This window comes from Vulpes lagopus, chromosome 5 (assembly GCF_018345385.1).
Source record: "Vulpes lagopus strain Blue_001 chromosome 5, ASM1834538v1, whole genome shotgun sequence".
Classification (NCBI taxonomy): Eukaryota; Metazoa; Chordata; class Mammalia; order Carnivora; family Canidae; genus Vulpes; species Vulpes lagopus.
The window spans coordinates 110,055,821-110,075,035 of NC_054828.1; the positions used below are offsets into that span (position 1 = coordinate 110,055,821).

The 19,215-nt window shown below is 41.9% G+C and overlaps 1 protein-coding gene across 7 annotated transcripts; it reads right to left on the minus strand.

The window, feature by feature from the left end:
- Window positions 1-375: 375 nt before the first annotated feature.
- YPEL5 (yippee like 5) lies at window positions 376-15,450 on the minus strand. Of its 7 annotated transcripts, none has more exons than XM_041755341.1 (4): window positions 15,299-15,409; window positions 4,695-4,731; window positions 3,826-3,990; window positions 376-2,293 (listed from the first exon to the last, which is right to left on the minus strand). In XM_041755341.1, the coding sequence occupies exons 3-4, from the start codon at window positions 3,964-3,966 to the stop codon at window positions 2,069-2,071; spliced, it is 366 nt and encodes a 121-aa protein (XP_041611275.1). In that variant the 5' UTR covers window positions 3,967-3,990; window positions 4,695-4,731; window positions 15,299-15,409; the 3' UTR covers window positions 376-2,068. The 7 variants fall into 7 exon arrangements, with proteins under 7 accessions (XP_041611275.1, XP_041611277.1, XP_041611273.1 ...); XM_041755343.1 differs by lacking the exon at window positions 15,299-15,409 and adding an exon at window positions 14,206-14,374; XM_041755339.1 differs by lacking the exons at window positions 4,695-4,731; window positions 15,299-15,409 and adding exons at window positions 12,456-12,687; window positions 14,206-14,342.
- Window positions 15,451-19,215: the final 3,765 nt, after the last annotated feature.

The window sequence follows — 19,215 nt, forward strand, 5'->3', positions numbered from 1 at the left end:
CCGTCCATGTTGCTTTTTTTTTTTCAGTTTTGCAAATACCAGTTTTTAAAAGGCAGGGATAGAGGACCTCGTTGTTTGTTGTGGTACCCGCCAGTTACCTAAGTTAACCTAGTGATAGGACATTCTTTTGTTCATATATACTAAACTGTCATTTGTCAGTGTCTGAGGCAAAATCATCACAAAGAAGTTACTACTGGTGAATTCAGTTATCTCCTGGTGTAGATCTGGTCAAGTTAACTAAGCCAGAATGTCACCTCATCAGTGCTAAGTCAAGAAAGCCATAGCTACTCAAAGATATGACCTGTGTTTACGTTAAAACTAAGACAAGATGATTACTAGACCAGGGTCAGTGGAAAATAAGTAGTATTGCACCAATGCAAGACAAAATATACTTTATTGTGACAGCAAATGCACATAGTGCTGCAGGTAAGGCATGCTACCAGGGATCTGCATATCATCAAAGGCCAGTATGGAAAATGAATGGGAATGAAAGCTGTTTCTTAAAGCTTGAAGATTTATTCCATGGTAAAGGAAAGCTCATTCGTGTCCACTTATCTCAAATGCAATATTATACACCTACTTAATCAGAGACCTGTGCCTCTAACCAAGAGCCGAAGGCAAAGAGGAGAAACTTAATCTTAACTGTACTCAGAAGTCACTTCTAATACCAATGACAAAAAGATTTTGCTAGTTGAGGCAAACATCCTTTCTAGACAAAGACCTAGAGATTGAGCACTCAAACATCCATTCACATTTAAATAATGAGCCAATTTTAATGTCATTTATTCCATCAGAAACAAATACTAGAATATCTAGAAATAGATTGGATAAAGAAACATTTATATTTTAATACTTCATAATGTTGTAAGTTTGGGGCTAAAATAACACCCTGAGTCAAATTTGATCCCTGAAGGGACCAAGTACAGTTTTAATTTCAATAGCCGAACTTCGGAGGGAAGATCTGAGAAAATAATGCTAATGACAGATCTAGCCCTTTGATGAAACTATTAGGTTCTACAGACTTGTCAGAATCAACACAAAACTGAGGCTGAAAACGCTTTGCAAAGCATTATTTTTAGATAGCCTCCTTCAATTTCCCCTTCGTTTAAAACAGATGCAGATGAGAGGCTTTCTGCATGAACGCACACTGGCATTCTGTTCAACTCTTTTCTAAACACGGTACTATGGATTTAAACAGTATGCTTTAATTTAAACAAAGTAATCTCTTATACACAGTCAATTTAGCTCAAGAGAGGAAAAGAAACACTATCATGAAAATTACTTATCAAATACTCCACTTTTCTTTTAAAAGGTGTTTTTAAAAGCAACACAGGACCAAAAACATCCAACTATTACTTTATTTATATTACTATGCTTAAGTTACATGGAAAAGACAACCAAGCAGTTCTGCCCCATTTCAGGTAAAGTTTCCAATCAACACCGATTATATGGTGACAAATAACTAGGAATGGTGACGTCTGTGGGTCAAGACTGACAAGGAAGGATGGGCTCTGGTGCCACAGTTCATCTCTGACAAGAACATGGCACAGCGGCCAGCACAAGCCATCTAACACTGAACCTTTAGCGCTGGTCGCAAATCTGGACCTCTTCCCTGAAGCTAGCAAGTCAAGTGAAATAACTGGGTTTAAAAAAAAAATGTTTTAAACGAAGCCCAAGTAAGTTTAAAAACCATGCTCTTGACACATTTTCCTTTCAAAATTTACACAAAACACACTTTTTCACTCCAATAGCCCAGATTTTTTTTCCCCTCACATAGCCCATCAGGTAGCTGCAGACAGACTATTCTGCCTCAAGATGTAAACACAGGGAAAAAAAAAAATTAACGGCATCTGCATAATACTCTCTCTACACACTGCTGCTGGATGGAAAATTGGAAATAAAAAAAAAAAAAAGAAAAGAAAGAAAGAAAGGTTCCATCTTAGATTCTCACAACCTCTTGTTCCGCAGTTCATGAATCCGACCCTGATGCTAAGGTGACAGTGTATGTAAGTAGATTTTTGTTTTCAGTGAAGGAGACCTGGGAAAAGATGGAGTTATCTCTTTTTCTTCAAGAGTTATCAGATGGTACATGCTCCTCGAAGCCCTCACTCTCTCGTACTAGAGCGCGTTCCAGGATCACACGGCCTTCCTTATAGCGCTGGCTGTCTTCAGTGGCAAACTCATAGATCCATCCGAGTTTGCTATTGCAGTTCTTGCAGCTCACATCTCGAACCATGTGGCGGCCAGTGAGCATGACCCGGTCTTGAACTTCACTGTATTGCAGGTTAACTACCTAAGAAACATAAGAACACAAAATTGCCAAGCCCTGTAAGTTCTGTGCCAAAAAAGTACATATTGTTTTGGTTGTTGCAATGTCAGAAAGGCAAAGAGCAGTCGTCACTTTAGTCAAACCTACCATACCCTTCCCCAGAGCTATTTTAGGAAGCTGCCCAGAGAGGCAAACATCTGGAAATTGTACTGCACTGTCATCTAATACAATCTTGCACTACTGTACCATGCATGTACTGGTCCAAGCCACACTCTTTACACACACTAGTTACATTTCTGTTGCAGTGAAGAGTCCTCAACCTGGCACCATAAAATGTTGATTTGGGTCCAACTGTTATTCACCATTCAATGAGGAGTTCAAATAAGGCTACCAATGAAAGAGAACCTGGTATACAATAGGTATTCCACAAAAAAAAAGTTTGCCAAATTTGTTTCTGGAAATATATTTTATATATAAACCAGCTAGGTCACACTAGGCCTACTAAATTGTGATATACAGTTTTCAACTGAGGTCAAATAATCTGTGAAAAATTTCCAATGATTCTGAATTCTGAATGTCCAACGATCCTCTAAGCTTTACATTTCTGTAAAGGGCCAGATAGTATTTCTGGCTTCGAGGGCTATATAATCTTTAACTATTTATATTTAGCTCTAATATTGTAGCACAAAAGCAGCCATAGGCAATACATAAATGAGTAAGCATGCTGTGCTTTATTAAACTTCATTTACAACAAAGGGTAGCTGGCCTGCCATAGTGTACCAATTCCTGCTCTATACGTAAAGAAAGATCAATAGGTATACACTATCAATTCTTTGAGAAACAAGCTGATTTCTAAATGGAAAAAAGGGGTTGTTCACTGGGGAAGTTTAGCTGAACTTTTAAGAGCAGTATCCTAGACTAGTTGTCTCTCAGCCTAAAAGATTGGGAAATTCAACTCTACTAGTACACATTAGACTCCAGGAGGCAGAATCACATCAACCAATTTTAAAAGCAAGCCAGAAATTAGAGAGGCAGGCAGACTAGTCATTAATTTGTAAATCAGGAAAACACTTTTCCTGTTGGCATGCAATAAACCACAACATAATCAGGATGATTGGTGAACATAAATTAGAGCAAGGGAAGTTGGTTAGATGATCTTTATTCACTTGCACTGTCAAGCTATGAAAGCTTAATGCAGCTATCTCCCTAAAAGGATAAATCAGTGATATGGGAAGAGGGGTATTTCTGCCCCTTCTTCCATAGTCTGTGAAATCACTACTAAATTATTCTAAATGTTCTGAAGCAATAGAGACTACCCTACTTATTGTAACACAGTCTTTAAACTTCCACAGTTAAAAAAAAAAAAAAGAAAGAAAAGAAAAAAGAGAAAAATCACATTCTTAGTAATGTCTTCCTGAGATCCCATTTCTACATGCAGATTGTAGCTCCCCTTCTGACTCTTTCTGGTATCTTCAAGCTCTGAGGGATATTCTGGTACTGCTGTCAAACGTATCCACTGAACCCACTAGGGAAATGCAACTGGTTTTCCCACCAACCTTGTTAAAAAGAAATGCTCTGCCAGTGGCGCCTGTGAACCGAGTAGAGATGAGTTCTGAGCGGTTGGTCAGGATTGTGTCACAGTTTGCACAAGAAAACAGACGGGTACCACCGATATGATCAAGGAAAATTCTGCCCATTTTTTTAGCTGAAGTTCTAAAAACCTAGAAGCAAACAGAAAAGGACAAGAAAGCATTATGATTAAGAAAAAAATTGTTGGTATTTACTTGGTGGGGATAATAGACAACTATATATATATATAAACAAAATATATGCGATTTCAGCTTTGGGACTCCATTTAGGAAGTAGCTCACTCTATACTAAAGGATCCAAGGTTCATGCACTGAACAAATAAACAGGCATATCAAGCTAAGAGCTGTTTAGAAGCAGTGAGCCAAGGAAGCAAACATGTTTAGGCAAGGCCAGAACAATATCACTTCTCTTTTGGTTGGTGTGAAAAACGCAGGAAGAAAATACAGAATCAGAAACCAAATAATGAGAAGCACAGGCAGAGATGGGAGAAAAAAGGCTTCACCAAAGTGTTAAGTATACATTCTGAGCATATTAATTTGAGGAAAGACTTGTGGGGCATGCGTGGTATGATCACAAGAGTAGAAAAAGGGGCAATCAGAAAATAAGAAGAGGGTAGTTGTGGTTAGGAGCACACAGCTCTGGTCATCAGGTACACTCCCAACTACTTAGGGGCATTGGTAGCACTGAACTCGGTGCCTTTCTCACTTCAAAACTGTCACAACAACTCGGTGAGGTTATCACCCCCATTTCATAAATTATCCAAAGTTATTAAACTGATCAAAGGTCACACCGCTTTCAAGTACAGACAATCATGACTGGAATGCAGTTTACCCACCCGAAAGCCCAAATTCTCCCATTACCCTGGTATAAGACTAGGAAAACAAGCACAGAAAAGGGAAAGATAAGCCATTATTACATAACTTATATTTCAGAAATCATACTGATTTAATAAATCATGGAAGTGCTGAAACACTGAAAAAAGAAGCTTTGAAACCAAATTCTGAAACAAGGATAATCACTTCAGTATTTCAAAAGAGTTAATATGTGCAACTCCTAGAATTCACAGCAATTAATCCTCTTAAACACTGCTTTTTAGAGGTGTAGATAGTCAAGAATATACTATAGTTCTCATTAAAAAAAAAATTTATTCCTGGTATAGTATTAGCCCTGAGTTTCAAATATTTATATCACATATCCTTAAAACGGCATGCAGAGCTGATATAGCTGCCACTATGAAAAAAAAAAACCCTACAATCTATGTCTGTAATAAGAATCCACTGTCATTTTAAATTTGGGAAAATTTCATTACAAATTAAAAAGGAAATTTCATCATTCCTTCATACATCTGTGAACTGTCTTAGTTGTTAGGCAGTTCTTTTTTTTTGTTTATTAGGCAGTTCTAATAAGTTGTTAGGCAGTTCTAATACCAGAAAAGTCATTATCACAAAGATCATTATGACTTTCATTAAACATTCCAATATGGAAGTTCAATGAGAATGAAAAACAAATGGTAAATACAATTAAAATTTGTGGCTATTGAAAGGAAAACCATTGCACATTAACAAACATGTCAATGAATAAAACTTAGGTGAAAACAAGACTTAAGAAATGATATTAAGCTTTTTGATTACATTTCTGCAAAATGACAAAAGGTTAAGAGTTCTGTTTCCTAGACTTTAAAATGATAGCATTCTGGTTTTTCAGATGCTTAAGAGCACAGTATTTGTTAAAGGTCAGAGATTGCAAATTTTAGGCCTGCAGGCTGAACTCATTTGGTGGCACAGGGAGACAGCAATCAACAAAACCACTCTTCTGTTACAAAACATATTAATTTGGCCCATGGTTTTTTATTAATAAAAAACATGTGGGCCACCATTAAACATGAGAGAATTCATTGAAGAGCCTTTCTTTTTTTTAAACAATGGAGAGATTTGGCCCACGGGTCACGTGTTCTCATATGGCAACAATGACTGGAGGTGAATGGTAGCTAGGACTCCGCCAAGGTCACACTGGGTCTGCTCAGTCACCACACTCTGCATCACATAATTATCTTCCACCTTGTAAGACACTTGAGTTTATGACTCTTCATATAACCACAGCATACAACACCTGTAAACAGGTGATCTGGGTCATGTTTCTTACTGCTCGTCAACTACGGAAAGTAATCAACAGCAAGGTTTTACAGTCTCACCTCTCAAGATGCAGTCCTCAGATTCTGTATTTCTCTGAAAACCAGGAAAGTGCAGTGATTCAGCCTCCTGCTTGGGCTTCTGGGACTCATTACTTTAAAACCAATTTTCCTTCAAAAAGTTTGTATCATAACTTCAACCATAATGCAGGAATAACTAGAGGTCTTTGAACTGGCCACGGCAGACAATGCTGCTGTGGAAAACATACTACTGGACTTCAAAATGAACTCTCCCTGTACCCTCTGCCTGCATCATTCTATCTTTGACTCAAAATTACAATATAGCTGTGACCATTTGCTACTGGATACAAGTAAGCTCTTTATTCCTAAATGGGGTAAACAGATTTAATATGCTTTCTCTTTCTCGCTTCAAATTCAGTCTATTTTTTACATTTACCCAAGTATTTTTACTGGATTCAATTATATGACTCATTCCCAAGACCAAAAATATCTGTGCAGAATCACTATTCCTAGTTGTGGTTTCCATTTATAGAGTACTATATATGTATATAAAACTGCAAAATTAGTTATTTGCCAAAAAAGATAGGCTAGAATACCATGGAATCTAGAAAAAGCAAGCAAAACATCCCTGTCAGAGGTCTGGTCTTTAGGAAGTGGAAAAATCTCTGCAAGGTCACTGGATTCTAGGTGTTAAGCCTTAGTTTTGCAGGGCTAGAAACTCAACCTAGTACTGACTCACATTATCCAAATTCTCAAGAGGCTGATATCAATCAGAATGCCACTTTATTATTTAAGGAGGAAGGTCATTAAAAAGCTAAGACGTAGCTTCTGAATCAGGTTTCTTTGGATCTGGAGGATATACTGAACTCTGCCTTAGACCTAGTAATTATTTAGTGTCTACACTGTACGGGACACTGCATTTGGTACTTCATATACCACATTTAATCTTGACAGTTTTTCAAGGGTCACCCTACTTTTGTAGAGGAAGAAATAAAGTCTATGTGACGGGGCCTGAATAAAACCTTGCTCCAGTTCTTTTCCCTCTACTCATTCTATAGTGACTACAGGGTTACTAGATTCATGGTCTTTCTCCCTCAGATTTATCATGTACCCTTTCTGCCTCTATGCTGTTCCTTCCTACATTTCCTTTCCTGGTTGATCGCCAGTTCGAATTACACACTCTCCTAAACTAGTAAAACTTGGCAACCTCTCACAGAAGTTGCAAAACTAACAATACTTCCTAAATCCATTTTCAGAGGTCTTTCCTCCTTCCCTGTCAATGTCTTAATTCAAATTCTCATCCTTTCCAGATAAACCTCTTGTGGGCAGAGAATGTGTATTAAATGCAACGCACATTCACAAGGTGTCCCTACGTTTGTGTTAAACTGAATAGCGCTAAAAATAAGGTCAAAGGCATGTGCTTTTTCTTTCTTTTTTTTAAAGAGAGGGAGAAAGAGAGAAGAAGGGGAGGGAGGGCAGAGAGAGAATCCAAGCAGTCTCCATGCCTAGCATGGAACCGACTCAGGGCTTGATCTCACAACTGAGAACACACCTGAGCCCAAACCGATTGAGCCACCCAGGCACCCCACCATCTCTAAGAGCTCTCTAAGACCACTCCTCTACAAACTTTGAAACTTTTTTTCTGACAGAGTATAGCTCATTCTATTAATAAAAAAGTCCCCAGACTTTTTAAAGGAATACTTTATATACCATAAAGTTTAGCTACTGTAAGTATACAGTTGAATAATTTTTAGATTTATAAGGTTGTGCCACTTTATATCACCAGAATCCAGCTTTAGAATATTTCTATCACCTCCCCCAAATTCCCACAAAGCCCTCTACAGTCACAGGCAACCAGCGATCTATTTTCTATTTTTGTTTTTAGATCCAAAATATTTCCCAGATATGTTAGACTTAGTAGACATCCAGATCTCTTCAGTCACATATTTTAAAAACACCTTAAAACTGAGCTGCCTTTACAGATGACTAATGCTCTCTCTTGTTCCTAGAGGTACCTTACTGTGTCTCTCAGTAATAAAATGAATGCTTTGGGATCTGTCAGTGCTGACGTTCAAGTTTCTAACCAAAACTAGGGCTAAACTCATTATAGCTAAAGCTTTAAGATGCTTTCTTCCTTTTTAACATTTCAAGCAAAACCCAGTCATTTAATAATCTTAATTCTAGTAAGTATCATTTCCCAGGTTTTATAAATAAGGCCTCTTTCGTACTAACTTTTCTTGGTTCCAGATTATTAAAATCCTTAAAAGCTTCAAATAAATACCAAACGTGATTGTTTACTAGGAGCCTATTACCAGTTTATCTGAAATTAATGGAAACTGAAGGCCTAAAGTTAAAAATATAAGTGAAATTCACAGATGATCTAAAGATCACATTTTAGTAATTGTTTCAGTTTCCTTCCCCTTCAATAGTACACTTAGCTACCTAGAACTTTAAATTTCTATTTTAATAGGAGGCTCTGGTGAAGCAATCACATTTTTGAACATCTACCTTTTAGTACAATCTTTTAAAAATTTACAGGATTTACAGAATATGTAAGAGGGAAAAAGTTTTGCTTTGAATAATCCATGAAATACAGTATCTCCAGGAATGTATTTCAGATGATGCTTAAACAATGTGGGGGGTGAGGTTAGGGATGCCAACCACGCCCCCAACCTTGCAGTCAAAAATCTGCATATAACCATTGACTCCCCCCAAAACTTAATAGCCTATGGTTGACCCGAGTGACATACTGACATACTGACAAAATAAATGTGTCAAATAACACCTTTTGTATGTTGAATGCATTACAGTATTCTTATAATAAAGCTAGAACAGAAAACTTTATGAATAAACACATCCACAGTACTATATTTATCGAAAAAATTCATGTATAAGCTGACCCATGCAGTTCAAACCTGTGTTCTAGGTCAACTATTTAAAAAATCAGACAATGTGGACTACATTTTAATTGAGATTTAAGGTTTTTTTTTTTTTTTAAGTTTAGGTTTACAGTATAAAAACAAGATTTTTCTTTCATAAATTCATAAAAGGCAGGTTTTTGAATGGGTAGAAGTTTTCAGTTCCTTTGGGTAAATACCAAGGAGTACATTACTGGATCATAAGCTAGGTTTGGTTTTTTAAGAAACTACTACATCTTCCAAAGTGGCTGTAGCAATTTACATTCTCACCAATAAGGAATGAAAGTTCCTGTTACTCTATACATCATCTTGAGCATTTGGTGCTGTCAGTATTCAGGATTTTGGCCATTTCAATAGGTGGGTGTGCAGTGGTATCTCATTGTTTTAGTTTACATTTCCGTAATGGCATCTGATATGGAACATCTGATATGGAGCATCTTATCATATGCTATTTGCCATCTTTTCATATGCTATTTTGCCATTATGTTGCGTTTTTAAAGAGTTCTTTGGATATATTGGATAAGAACTTTATCAGATGGCTTTGCAAATATGTTCTCTGTCTTTTGCACAGAGGTTTTTAATTTCAATGAAGTCCATCTTACCAATTCTCTCTTTCACGGGTCATGCCTTTGGTGTTGTATTTAGAAAGTCACTGCCATATACAATGTCATCTAGATTTTTTCTTATGTTATTTTCTAGTTTTATAATTTTGCATTTTACAGGTAGGTCTGTGATTTTGAGTTAATTTTTGTGAATGAGGTATAAGGTCTGTGTCTAGATTTTTCTTGATGTGGAGGTCCAGTTGTTCTGGCACTGCTTATTGAAAATACTATTTCAGTTCTACTGTATTGCCTTTGCACCTCTGTCAAATATCAGCTGATGATAATTATGTGGATCTATTTCTGAGTTCTCTATTCTGTTCCATTGATCTATTTGTCTATTCTTTGGTCAATATCATATTGCCTTGATTACTGAACCTTTATATTAAGTCTTAAAGTCAGGTGGTCAGTCTTCTGACTTTATTTTTCTCCTTCAATATTGTATTGGCTATTCTTTCACCTCTCTATAGAAACTTTAGAATCAGCTTGTTGATATTCATAAAGTAACTTATTAGGATTTTGATTGGTGCTGCATTGAATCTAAAGCTGGGAAGAACTGGTATCTTGACAATATCTACCCATGAACATGAAGACTACATTTCATTCTTGATTTCATTCAGAGTTTATTTTCTTCATATAGATCTTGTAACATTGTTAGACTTATACCTAAGTATTTCATTTTTGGGGGATGCTAGACACTATTGTTTTTAATTTCAAATTCTACTTGTTCACAGCTAATATATATGCAAACACATATACATATCACATAGACATACATGTATACACACACACATATACACAAAATCAATGACAAATAAGGTACCTTGTTCTTTGGTTCATTGCTATATATTTTCCTTAAAAGGAGGGGTCAGCCAACTAAGGCCTGTGGACAAAATTTCAGCTCACCACTGATTTTTGTATGACCCACAAGCTAAGAATGGTTTTTATGCCTTTAAATGGTAGGAAAAAAGCCATCAAAAGAGTATTAGTAAAAAAAAAAAAGATTATTAGTAACACATAAGAACTACGTGAAATTCAAATTTCAGTGTCCATTGATAAAGTTTTATTGGGACATAACCACACCCATTTGTTTATACTGGACAGCTCTCTCACTGCCATGGCAGAGTTTGAATAGTTGTGGCTGAAATCTTAGGGCTTGTTAAATTCACAAAATTCACTATCTGGCCCCTGACACAAAGTATGCTGACCCCTGTTAAAAACTCTCTGAAGGACGCCTGGGTGGCTCAGCGGTTGAGCATCTGCCTTAGGCTCAGGGCGTGATCCTGGGATCCAGGATCAAGCCTGCATCTGGCTCCCTGCAGCCTGCTTCTCCCTCTGCTTGTGTCTCTGCCTCTCTGCCTCTGTCCCCCCCCCCCCCCCCCCCCCCCCATCTCTTGTGAATAAATAAATTAAAATCTTAAAAAAAAAAATCTCTGATAGTGAAAAGGGCTTTTCACTTAGAAAGTAGACAGTTGGGACACCTAGGTGGCTCAGTGGTTGAGCTTCTGCCTCTGGCTCAGGGCCTGATCCCAAGGTCCTGGGATCAAGTCCTGCATCGGGCTTCCTGCAGGGAACCTGCTTCTCCCTCTGCCTATCTCTCTGCCTCTCTCATGAATAAAGAAAATCTTTGGGGGTGGGGGGGAAGTAGACAGTCTTTCTCAGTAAAAAAGTAAACTTAGTTGGCACTCAGGTTTAAGGATTAACAGGAGTATTTTGCACAGGACCAATTTAATCCTGCTCCCCTTTTCTTCACAGGTTTTTCTAGCTAAAATCTTTAACTTTCTATAATCAGATCAGCTCTAAAAAGATTACAAAAATCAATAATATATACCAAGCTGCTGCCTCCTTCTCTCCCTATCCCCAGGATTTAAACAATGTGGCCCAAATATTTGAATTCTGGAGTCAGACAGCCTGGGTTCAAATCTCAGCTCTGGCCCTTTAAAGCTGTGTAAACTCTGGATAAGGTATCCTCTGCTTCTTCAACAATATCCATCTCTGAGTTGTGAGAATTCAATGCAGATAATCCATTATGAGAATAGTGCCTGGCACACCACAAATATTAAACAAATGCAATAAAAGTAGATTTCCTTCTTCCACGTTCCCCATCTTAACTTCCCCGTCCTATTAAAGAAAACAAAAAATATGAAACAAACAATTAACCCGCTTCACCTCCTGTTAATTACTGCAAAGCTAAGCAATGAGGTGACAGAAATAACAAGCAAAAGCTAGAAACCTTCTGAAGCATCTCAGATTCTCAGTGTCATAGTTCTAGCCCTTACTGTAATTAACAATCCAGTTGGGATCCAACCCTGGCAAGTAGAATTGGCCAAATAAACCAACACACAGTCCAGCCCTAAAAATACCAGGGAGAATAGCAGGTATTGATTTGCATCTCTAAGGATCCACTGATGAGAAAAACGCCTGTTCACAGACTTTTCCTCTGTAAAGCAATTGTTTCCTCAGGGCACTTCCACAGAACACAGAACAGATAATACTGGTTCACTACCTATTGCTGGACAAGCGAGCAGGGCTTTTCTGATGCCAGGAGGTGGTTGGCAGATGTAACCCACAAAGACGCTCTACAGCAGGGAACTGAACGTGCAGAGGCCTAGGTCAGAAAGGGTTCAAGAAATCTGCCCTTCCAGAGAAGACTGTGTTTTGTAATGGTTCTGGTAAAATGAAAACATGCTGAAGCATGTTTGTTTATCTGTTTTTCAGTCTCTCCTCTCTCCAAGACAAAGGAAGTCATAAAACCTAAAGACTTTTAATCGTGCTGGGTTGATTACTATAATTAACATTTAATGCTATTATTCTCTCATCAACTATTTTCATACTGACTTGTGACTAAACTCTTGAAAACCTACAAGGGAGAAAATAAATTGAGTTCAATCCATAAAACCAATTTACCAATTTTTGTACAAAATATTTACCAAGCCAAGGTTTCAGTGACAAGACAAAGCTCTGTTTTCCTCTTGTTAATTCTCTTGCAATACCCGACTAGTTTCCTTTGCTGTATCAAATGATGTTCTGGTTGTGGAATCAGGTCTTCAATGGGCAGTAGCTTCTATATTTTTGTTTTGGTTCTTCAAATAATTGCCTTTGTTGTTGCTGAATGCTTTCCAGGTTTACTACATTTCTATAATACTTATTGTTTAGTCATCACTAGAAAATAAGAGTAATCATGTAACTCAGTGAGTCAGCTAAACAATCCGAGTTGGTAATCTCCCCCAAACACCCATTGGCAAGACAAATTCGAGATCTGTCATTTGTTATGATGAAATACCATGAGTCAAAAAAACCTTACTGGGTGGACTGGAGTAAATATTAACCGTCTGGTTTCCTAATTCAGGTGTCAAGCAGCAAGTTCATGTCATAGCTAAGGTTCAGTTTCTGCATTACCCAGGTATTAGCACACCGGATTACCAGAAAAATGGATAATGATTTATATAGCCATTTAGGCTCTCCAAAACCTAAAATGGTATTTTGGGCACAAATGTACTTAGGACTATCTTCACATCCATGAATATATTTAGAACTAGCTTTCACATCTCATGCACATAATTTAGGGCTATGTTAGGCCTATGTTGGAGGGTAGTGTCTAATTTAATATCTTCTTTTTAGACTTAATTTTGGCTTTATTTCCCTTCCCTTTTAATGGTTTCTAACCCTTTTTCTCTCTCCTACCACTTAAGTAGAGCAAAAGGCAAAGTCCAGAGAAAAGTCCTTGATGACCCAACCAGATATTATTTTTAGAAGTCACATGTTACTAACCTTTTTAGAAAAACTGTTTTCTCAAAATCTGATTTCCTAAGTTCCCCTGTACAGGATTAAATAATCTACTTGAGCACATTTTATTATCTCCCTCTCCTACAGGTAAGATAGTTGCTAGGGATCAACTTAAAATCAACCAGTAGGCCTGTATTGTTGGGCGCTGAGCTGGGTGAGGGCATGATAAAGTTAGGCATCAGTCCTTTCCAAGGAGGCACGTTCTACCTGGTGTTCCAGCACATACCCAGAAAGATGACAGATATAAGCGGAAGCATACATTGTGTGCCAAATTCCACCTTCTATTTTGTAAATGCTCCAGGCCGGATTTTCCTCCTAGGCTTGTCTGCCCAAAAGCTCTCCCATTTTGTAGGTCTAAGCAATCCCGATCCACTTCACAGTTACCTATTTCTTCTTCACTGCCCTATTTTTCAACTCCTGCGACGCTCATTTCCTACTTTACTAACAATTAAGTTCGCAGTTACTCGACTTCATTTGCCTAGGACTTTTCACTAAGCCACAGGCTTCTCCAGAAAAGTTCTCAGTAAGCCCCTTATCTAACACAGCACAAATAACGCAATAAAGTTTTAGGAAAAGAATCCACCGGGACACTTCACATCTGGCAGAAATATTCACCCTGGGGAACACTTGGTGTGTACTTTGGTTCGTCTGCGTCGGAACGCCGCGGCAACACTGTACACACGGCCACGACCAAGTGAGCTAATATCCTATTACACACCCCCCCCCCCCCCCCTCAGTGACTTCACCAGCAAGTCTAGTTTTCCAAAAACAGAAGGTTAGCTAGCCTGAGGTCGCTTCAGGTTTTCCATCTGTCAAGGAGACCTGGAATAAAAATCCTCAGATTACCGACAGGGCTCTGTAAACAGAAGAGAAAAAAAAAAAGTTTAAAAATACATGAGCTTGTCGTCCACCTTCCCGGGCTCTCCCTCGGAGGGGAGGTTACTAGGCGTCAGGACTCAACAGATCTTCGGGGGGCAGTTCCGCTTCGCGGCTCCCGAGCGGCTCCCAACCCGCAGTGCGCGGCGCGGCTACCCGGACGGCGGGCAGCGTCAAGGGGGTGCGGGCGGGCGGGCGGGCGGGCGCACGCCCACCCCGCCGGCGAGGCCGCCCGAGCCGCCCCAGCTGGCCCCAGCTGATTGCGGGCACGTGACGCCGCGGGCCAATCGGGAGGGGCCGGGCCGAGCGCCGCGCGGCCTCCTCCCGCAGCACAGGCACGGCCGGAAACAGCTGAGCGGGCGGCGGCGCGGGGTCCCGGCGCGCCCGGGGGCGGCCCCGCAGGCGCGCCCCACCCTCCGCCGGCCCGGCGGGGCCCCGCGCCCGCCCCTGGGGCCCGGGCGGCCGGCGGTCACCGGCGCGGCAGACACAAAGCCGGCGGCCCGCGGCGGTGACCCTGGGAGGACGGGGCGCCCCGCGGCGGGATCGCGGCCCCGGAGCTCGGCCTCGACGCCCGGCCGGGGGCGCGGCGAGGGCGCGGCGAGGCCGCGGCGGGCAGGCCTCGCGGCGGCGCCCAACCCCGGCGCGCCCCCGACACGGCGGCGGGGACGCGGCCCGTGGGGGCGGGGCGGCCGGGGCCGGAGCCGGAGCCGGGGCCGGGCGCGGGGCGGGGGGCGCCGCCGGCCCAACTGCCCGCGGAAGCGCCTCCCGGGGTGCGCGGCGGGGGCGCGGCCGCCGGGCTGAGGGGTCGCGAGGGGTCGCCCCGGCTGCGCGGCGGGGGCGGGCCGACGGCGGCCGCCGCGCCTGGGCCTCACAAAGAGGAAACCGACCAGCCGGGCGGCCGCAGCCCCGGCGCCCCGGCCCCCCCCGCCCCCCGGGGCGGCCGCGCGGGGACCCCGGGGGCAGCGCGGCGACGAAGAGGCACTTCCTGCCCGGGCCCCCCCGCCCTCGGCGCCCCGGGCCGATCCCGGAGCGCCTCGAAGCCGCCGGCCCCGCAGGGCTCCCCGGCGCCCCCAGGCTCCGAGCTCGGCCCTCCCGCGCCCGCCGCACTCACCCGGAGCGGCTGTGAGACCCGCGGCCGCCAGCGGCTGTAGCTCCTCAGCCGGGATGAAGCCCCTCAGCCGCCCGAGTCTCCGGGTTTAGTCAGGCCCCGGCCTTGGCCCCGCCTCTCCCCGGTTGGGCCTCCGCGTCAATCACTCGGCGCGGCCCCGCCCCCCCGGGCCGTCGGCTCTCCCGGTTGGCCCAGGACGCCCTTCATTTCCAGGCCCCGCCCCCGGCCGCGGCACCCGGCCCCTTCCGCCGGGCCCCGCCCCTTCCCTGCCGCACCCTCCCCCCACGCCCTCTCCCCTCCGCGTCGCCGCCCACCCCTCCCAGCGGCCGCGGACCCCGGGCGGGCTCCCGCGCTCGCCCCGCCCCTGACCCGACGCCTCGTACTCGCGCAGCCAATCAGCGAGGCCAACTCTGCCCCTTCTCCCGAGGCGGCCAATGCGGAGAGACTTAGGATCCACCTCCTCCCCAGCTGAGCGCACACAACACAGCATCCACGTGAGTCAGCTTCTTAAAGGAGCAGGCTCAGCCTTGCTGATTGCGGCAGCTGTGAGACCTCGCGCGTCATCAGCGTCACCAGGTGGTGGCTAAGGCCTAGCTTTTTGAGGCCCGCGGATGACAAATGAAAACAGACCGTTTTTCTAGGCAAAGCAGGTGCCTAAGTAGTTAAAACCCTACCATGTCATTAGTTTCTTTGAGGTTGCTCACTTGCTGTCCCGCCTTACACAGGGCCACCTTTTATTTACAAACCCCAAACTCTTTGGAGTCCCGGCATATAGGAAATCCTGAAGACCATCTATGGAAAAGGGCGTTTTTCAGGTGTGCCCGACTTAATTTACAACTCTGAATTTTCTCTTGGTGGTGGAAGTGATTATCAAGAAGATGAGAAAATTCTACATGAGGATTTTCTACCTTTGAAAGTCTTGAGATTTTTGTTGTAGTTGTTGTTGTTGTTGTTGAAGAGGGTAGCTGGTCCCCCAACCCTCATCAATGCTTCACTTAGAAGGTTTTGCGTCTCCTCTTCTTTGAATTTCCCAGGTAATTACATAAAGTCTTTGCCTGACTTTCAGGATGAAGCATCACTATTTGATGACGCTAGGGCAAAAAATAAAGACTAACATTTGAGGTCCATCTGCAAGGCGTTTAAAGCCACGATTTAGTGGGATAGAGGTTTTGAAGCAAATCCTGGCAATCTGACCTCTCATCAACCTCAAAATCACCAGTATTTTCATGCAGTTCACATAAAAAACTAATAAAGGCAAAAGGTCTAGAGAGATAAGGAGATTTTAAACGGTTTTTAGTTTCCTTTTCATTATTTCTTTTTGCTTAGCCTTAATTATAAAAGTGAAACCTGTTCACTGTAGGAAGGTCATACAGCCTCATTTCATAACAGAAACCTCTGTCCTCTGCGTACAGCTTCATGTGCATCCTATTCATCTGGAAACAAATGTTTACAAGAGCATATTGCGCCTCTTACTCATCAGCTGACTTTTTTTTTTTTCACTCAGTATATTACGGCCATCCTTCCATAGAAATTGCAACTTTTATTTACAAATTTATCTTTGTCTCTCTCCACAGTTTTCCATAGTATGACTTCACCATCTTTTATTAAACATTTTTTTCTAAAGACATACTTCAATATTTTTCTATTAAATATACTGCTGTAAGGAACACCTGTGTTCACTGATAACCTATTTGTCAAGTATTTCTGAAAATAACCATTTGGAAAGGGCATACAGTGTCTAGCCCCTCAGGAATGAGTTTTCCTCAGTAAGCACTTTTATTTTTATTCAAGGCTTTATTTATTTATTCATGAAAGAGAGGCAGAGACACAGGCAGAGGGAGAAGCAGGCTCCATGCAGGGAGCCCGATGTGGGACTCAATCCTGGGTCTCCAGGATCACACCCTGGGCTGAAGACCGCGCTAAACCGCTGAGCCACCTAGGCTGCCCTACAACTTTCCTTTTTACATCAGACTTTGTTCTAAGTGTTCCCTCTTTTTTTTTTAACTTTTATTTTTTAAAAGACTATTTATTCATGAAAGACATAGAGAGAAAGGCAGAAATATAGGTAGAGGGAGAAGCAGGCTCCCAGCAGGGAGCCTGATGCAGGACTTGATCCCAGAACCCCAGGACCACGATAAGCCAAAGGCAGACACTCAACCACTGAGCCCCCCAGGTGTCCCAAAGTGAGCACTTTTAAGTGTCAGGTAAAACAATGGGGAAGATATTTACCAAGCAAAAATGTAGAAAGTGCTAACTGTTCTAAGTGCCCTACAGATTAATACTTTGTGACATTTAATTTTCATGAAAACTCTATGAGGTAGGTACTATTATCCCCATTTTACAGATGAGCAAACTGAAGCACAGTGATTAACGTGCCCAAGGTTGCCCAGTAGAGTTATTAAACTGGGTATTTGTAAATTGGAAGAGAATGATGAAAAAATCATATTTTAGAAAGATTAATCTAGGTGATGGTGATGTGCAGAGTTAAAATCCAAATGTAAGGTAAGGAGGGCAATTAGGAATGGAATGGGAGGAATGGGTTTAACTTTAACAAAAATGGCTGCACGTGACTGATTGATTGTTTATAGGTGGACTAAAAAGAATTTTCCCAAATAAGCCAGAGATTTTCTCCTAGGTGACTGATAGGGTGATGACCTCCCATTGCTAGGCAGAGGGCAGTGGGGAAGGTGAGTTTGGGGTGGATGACAATGGATCCAGCTGATGGTGGCACACCCTTTAGAAATAAAGAATATACCATTGAAGGTAATATAACAAATATGGAAGAAAAATGAAAAAGGATAAGAGATGTAAAGAAGATCTTGTTGGGCTTTTGCTTATAATTGTGTTACCTTTTAGTTTAATTAAATTGAGGATAAATTGGAACTTTATAATACAGAGACTTTCTAACTAAGACATGGTATGTACCCATTTATCCATCCCCCCCCACCATTTATCCATTCTTTATGTATTTCTGTATATTTTCATGTGTATGGCTGCCTTCCTTTGGGTTGTTCATAGATCTTCTTAGGGTTATATTTAAGTATTGTATATTTTCTGGAGGTGTGGACTTAACTGTGCACTCTCCTCATTCATATATTGAAATCCTAAGTCCCAGTATCTCAGAATGTGACTATATTTTGAGATCTGACTTTAAGTGATTAAAATGAGGTTGTTACAGTGGGCCCTAAAACAATCTGACAGGTGTCCTTATAAAAGGAGAAGATTAGGGATACAAGGGCAATCTGGCTGTGACATTTGTCACTCCATTGATCGGCAGGGTTGATTTGGCTGATCTGGCTGGCTAGGGAGGTGTCCCCTTCCTCCCTTACTGCTCTATGTACCTGTATCCCTCCCTGAAGCTACATGCTTGATGGAAGAAGATGACCTTCCCTGATACAGGGAAGGACTGTTCTTCAGGCAAGGGCATACAAGTAGCTGCACTCCTCTGCTAGAACCCCCAAACAAGCTCTCAGGGTCCATTGTTAGAACGTAGGGTAGTCAAGTTTCCAAGACTCCAGGCAAGTCCAAATGATGTTATAGAATATTGGAAGTTTGCTTTTTTTAAAAAAGAGAGATTGAGATTACTACATACAAAGGAATACCAGGGGTATCCCTGGAAAAGACCATGTGAGGACACAGAGAGGCCACCTGCAAGCCAAGGAGCCAGGCCTCAGTAGAAACCAAACCTGCTGACTCCTTGAACTTGGACTTTCAGCCTCCAGAACTGTGAGAAATAAATTTCTGTTGTGTAAGCCACCTAGTCTATAGGATTTTGTTGGATCAGGCCTAGGAAACTAACAGAGGGGGTTACTGTGAGTGGAACTTCTATTATATATTATTACAACTCTTCTTGGTTACTTTGTAGGAAAAATAATGATTTTGTAGCTTATTTTCCTGAATTTTCTAGATTATTCTGTCTT

What these genes read in the sequence shown, in the direction of transcription:
- YPEL5 (XM_041755337.1), bottom strand. Translation starts at nt 3,966, where the DNA reads ATGGGCAGAATTTTCCTTGATCATATCGGTGGTACCCGTCTGTTTTCT. An exon ending in GAGCATTTCTTTTTAACAAG is followed by an intron (nt 2,294 to 3,825) that starts GTTGGTGGGAAA and finishes TATGTTTCTTAG; the next exon opens with GTAGTTAACCTGCAATACAG.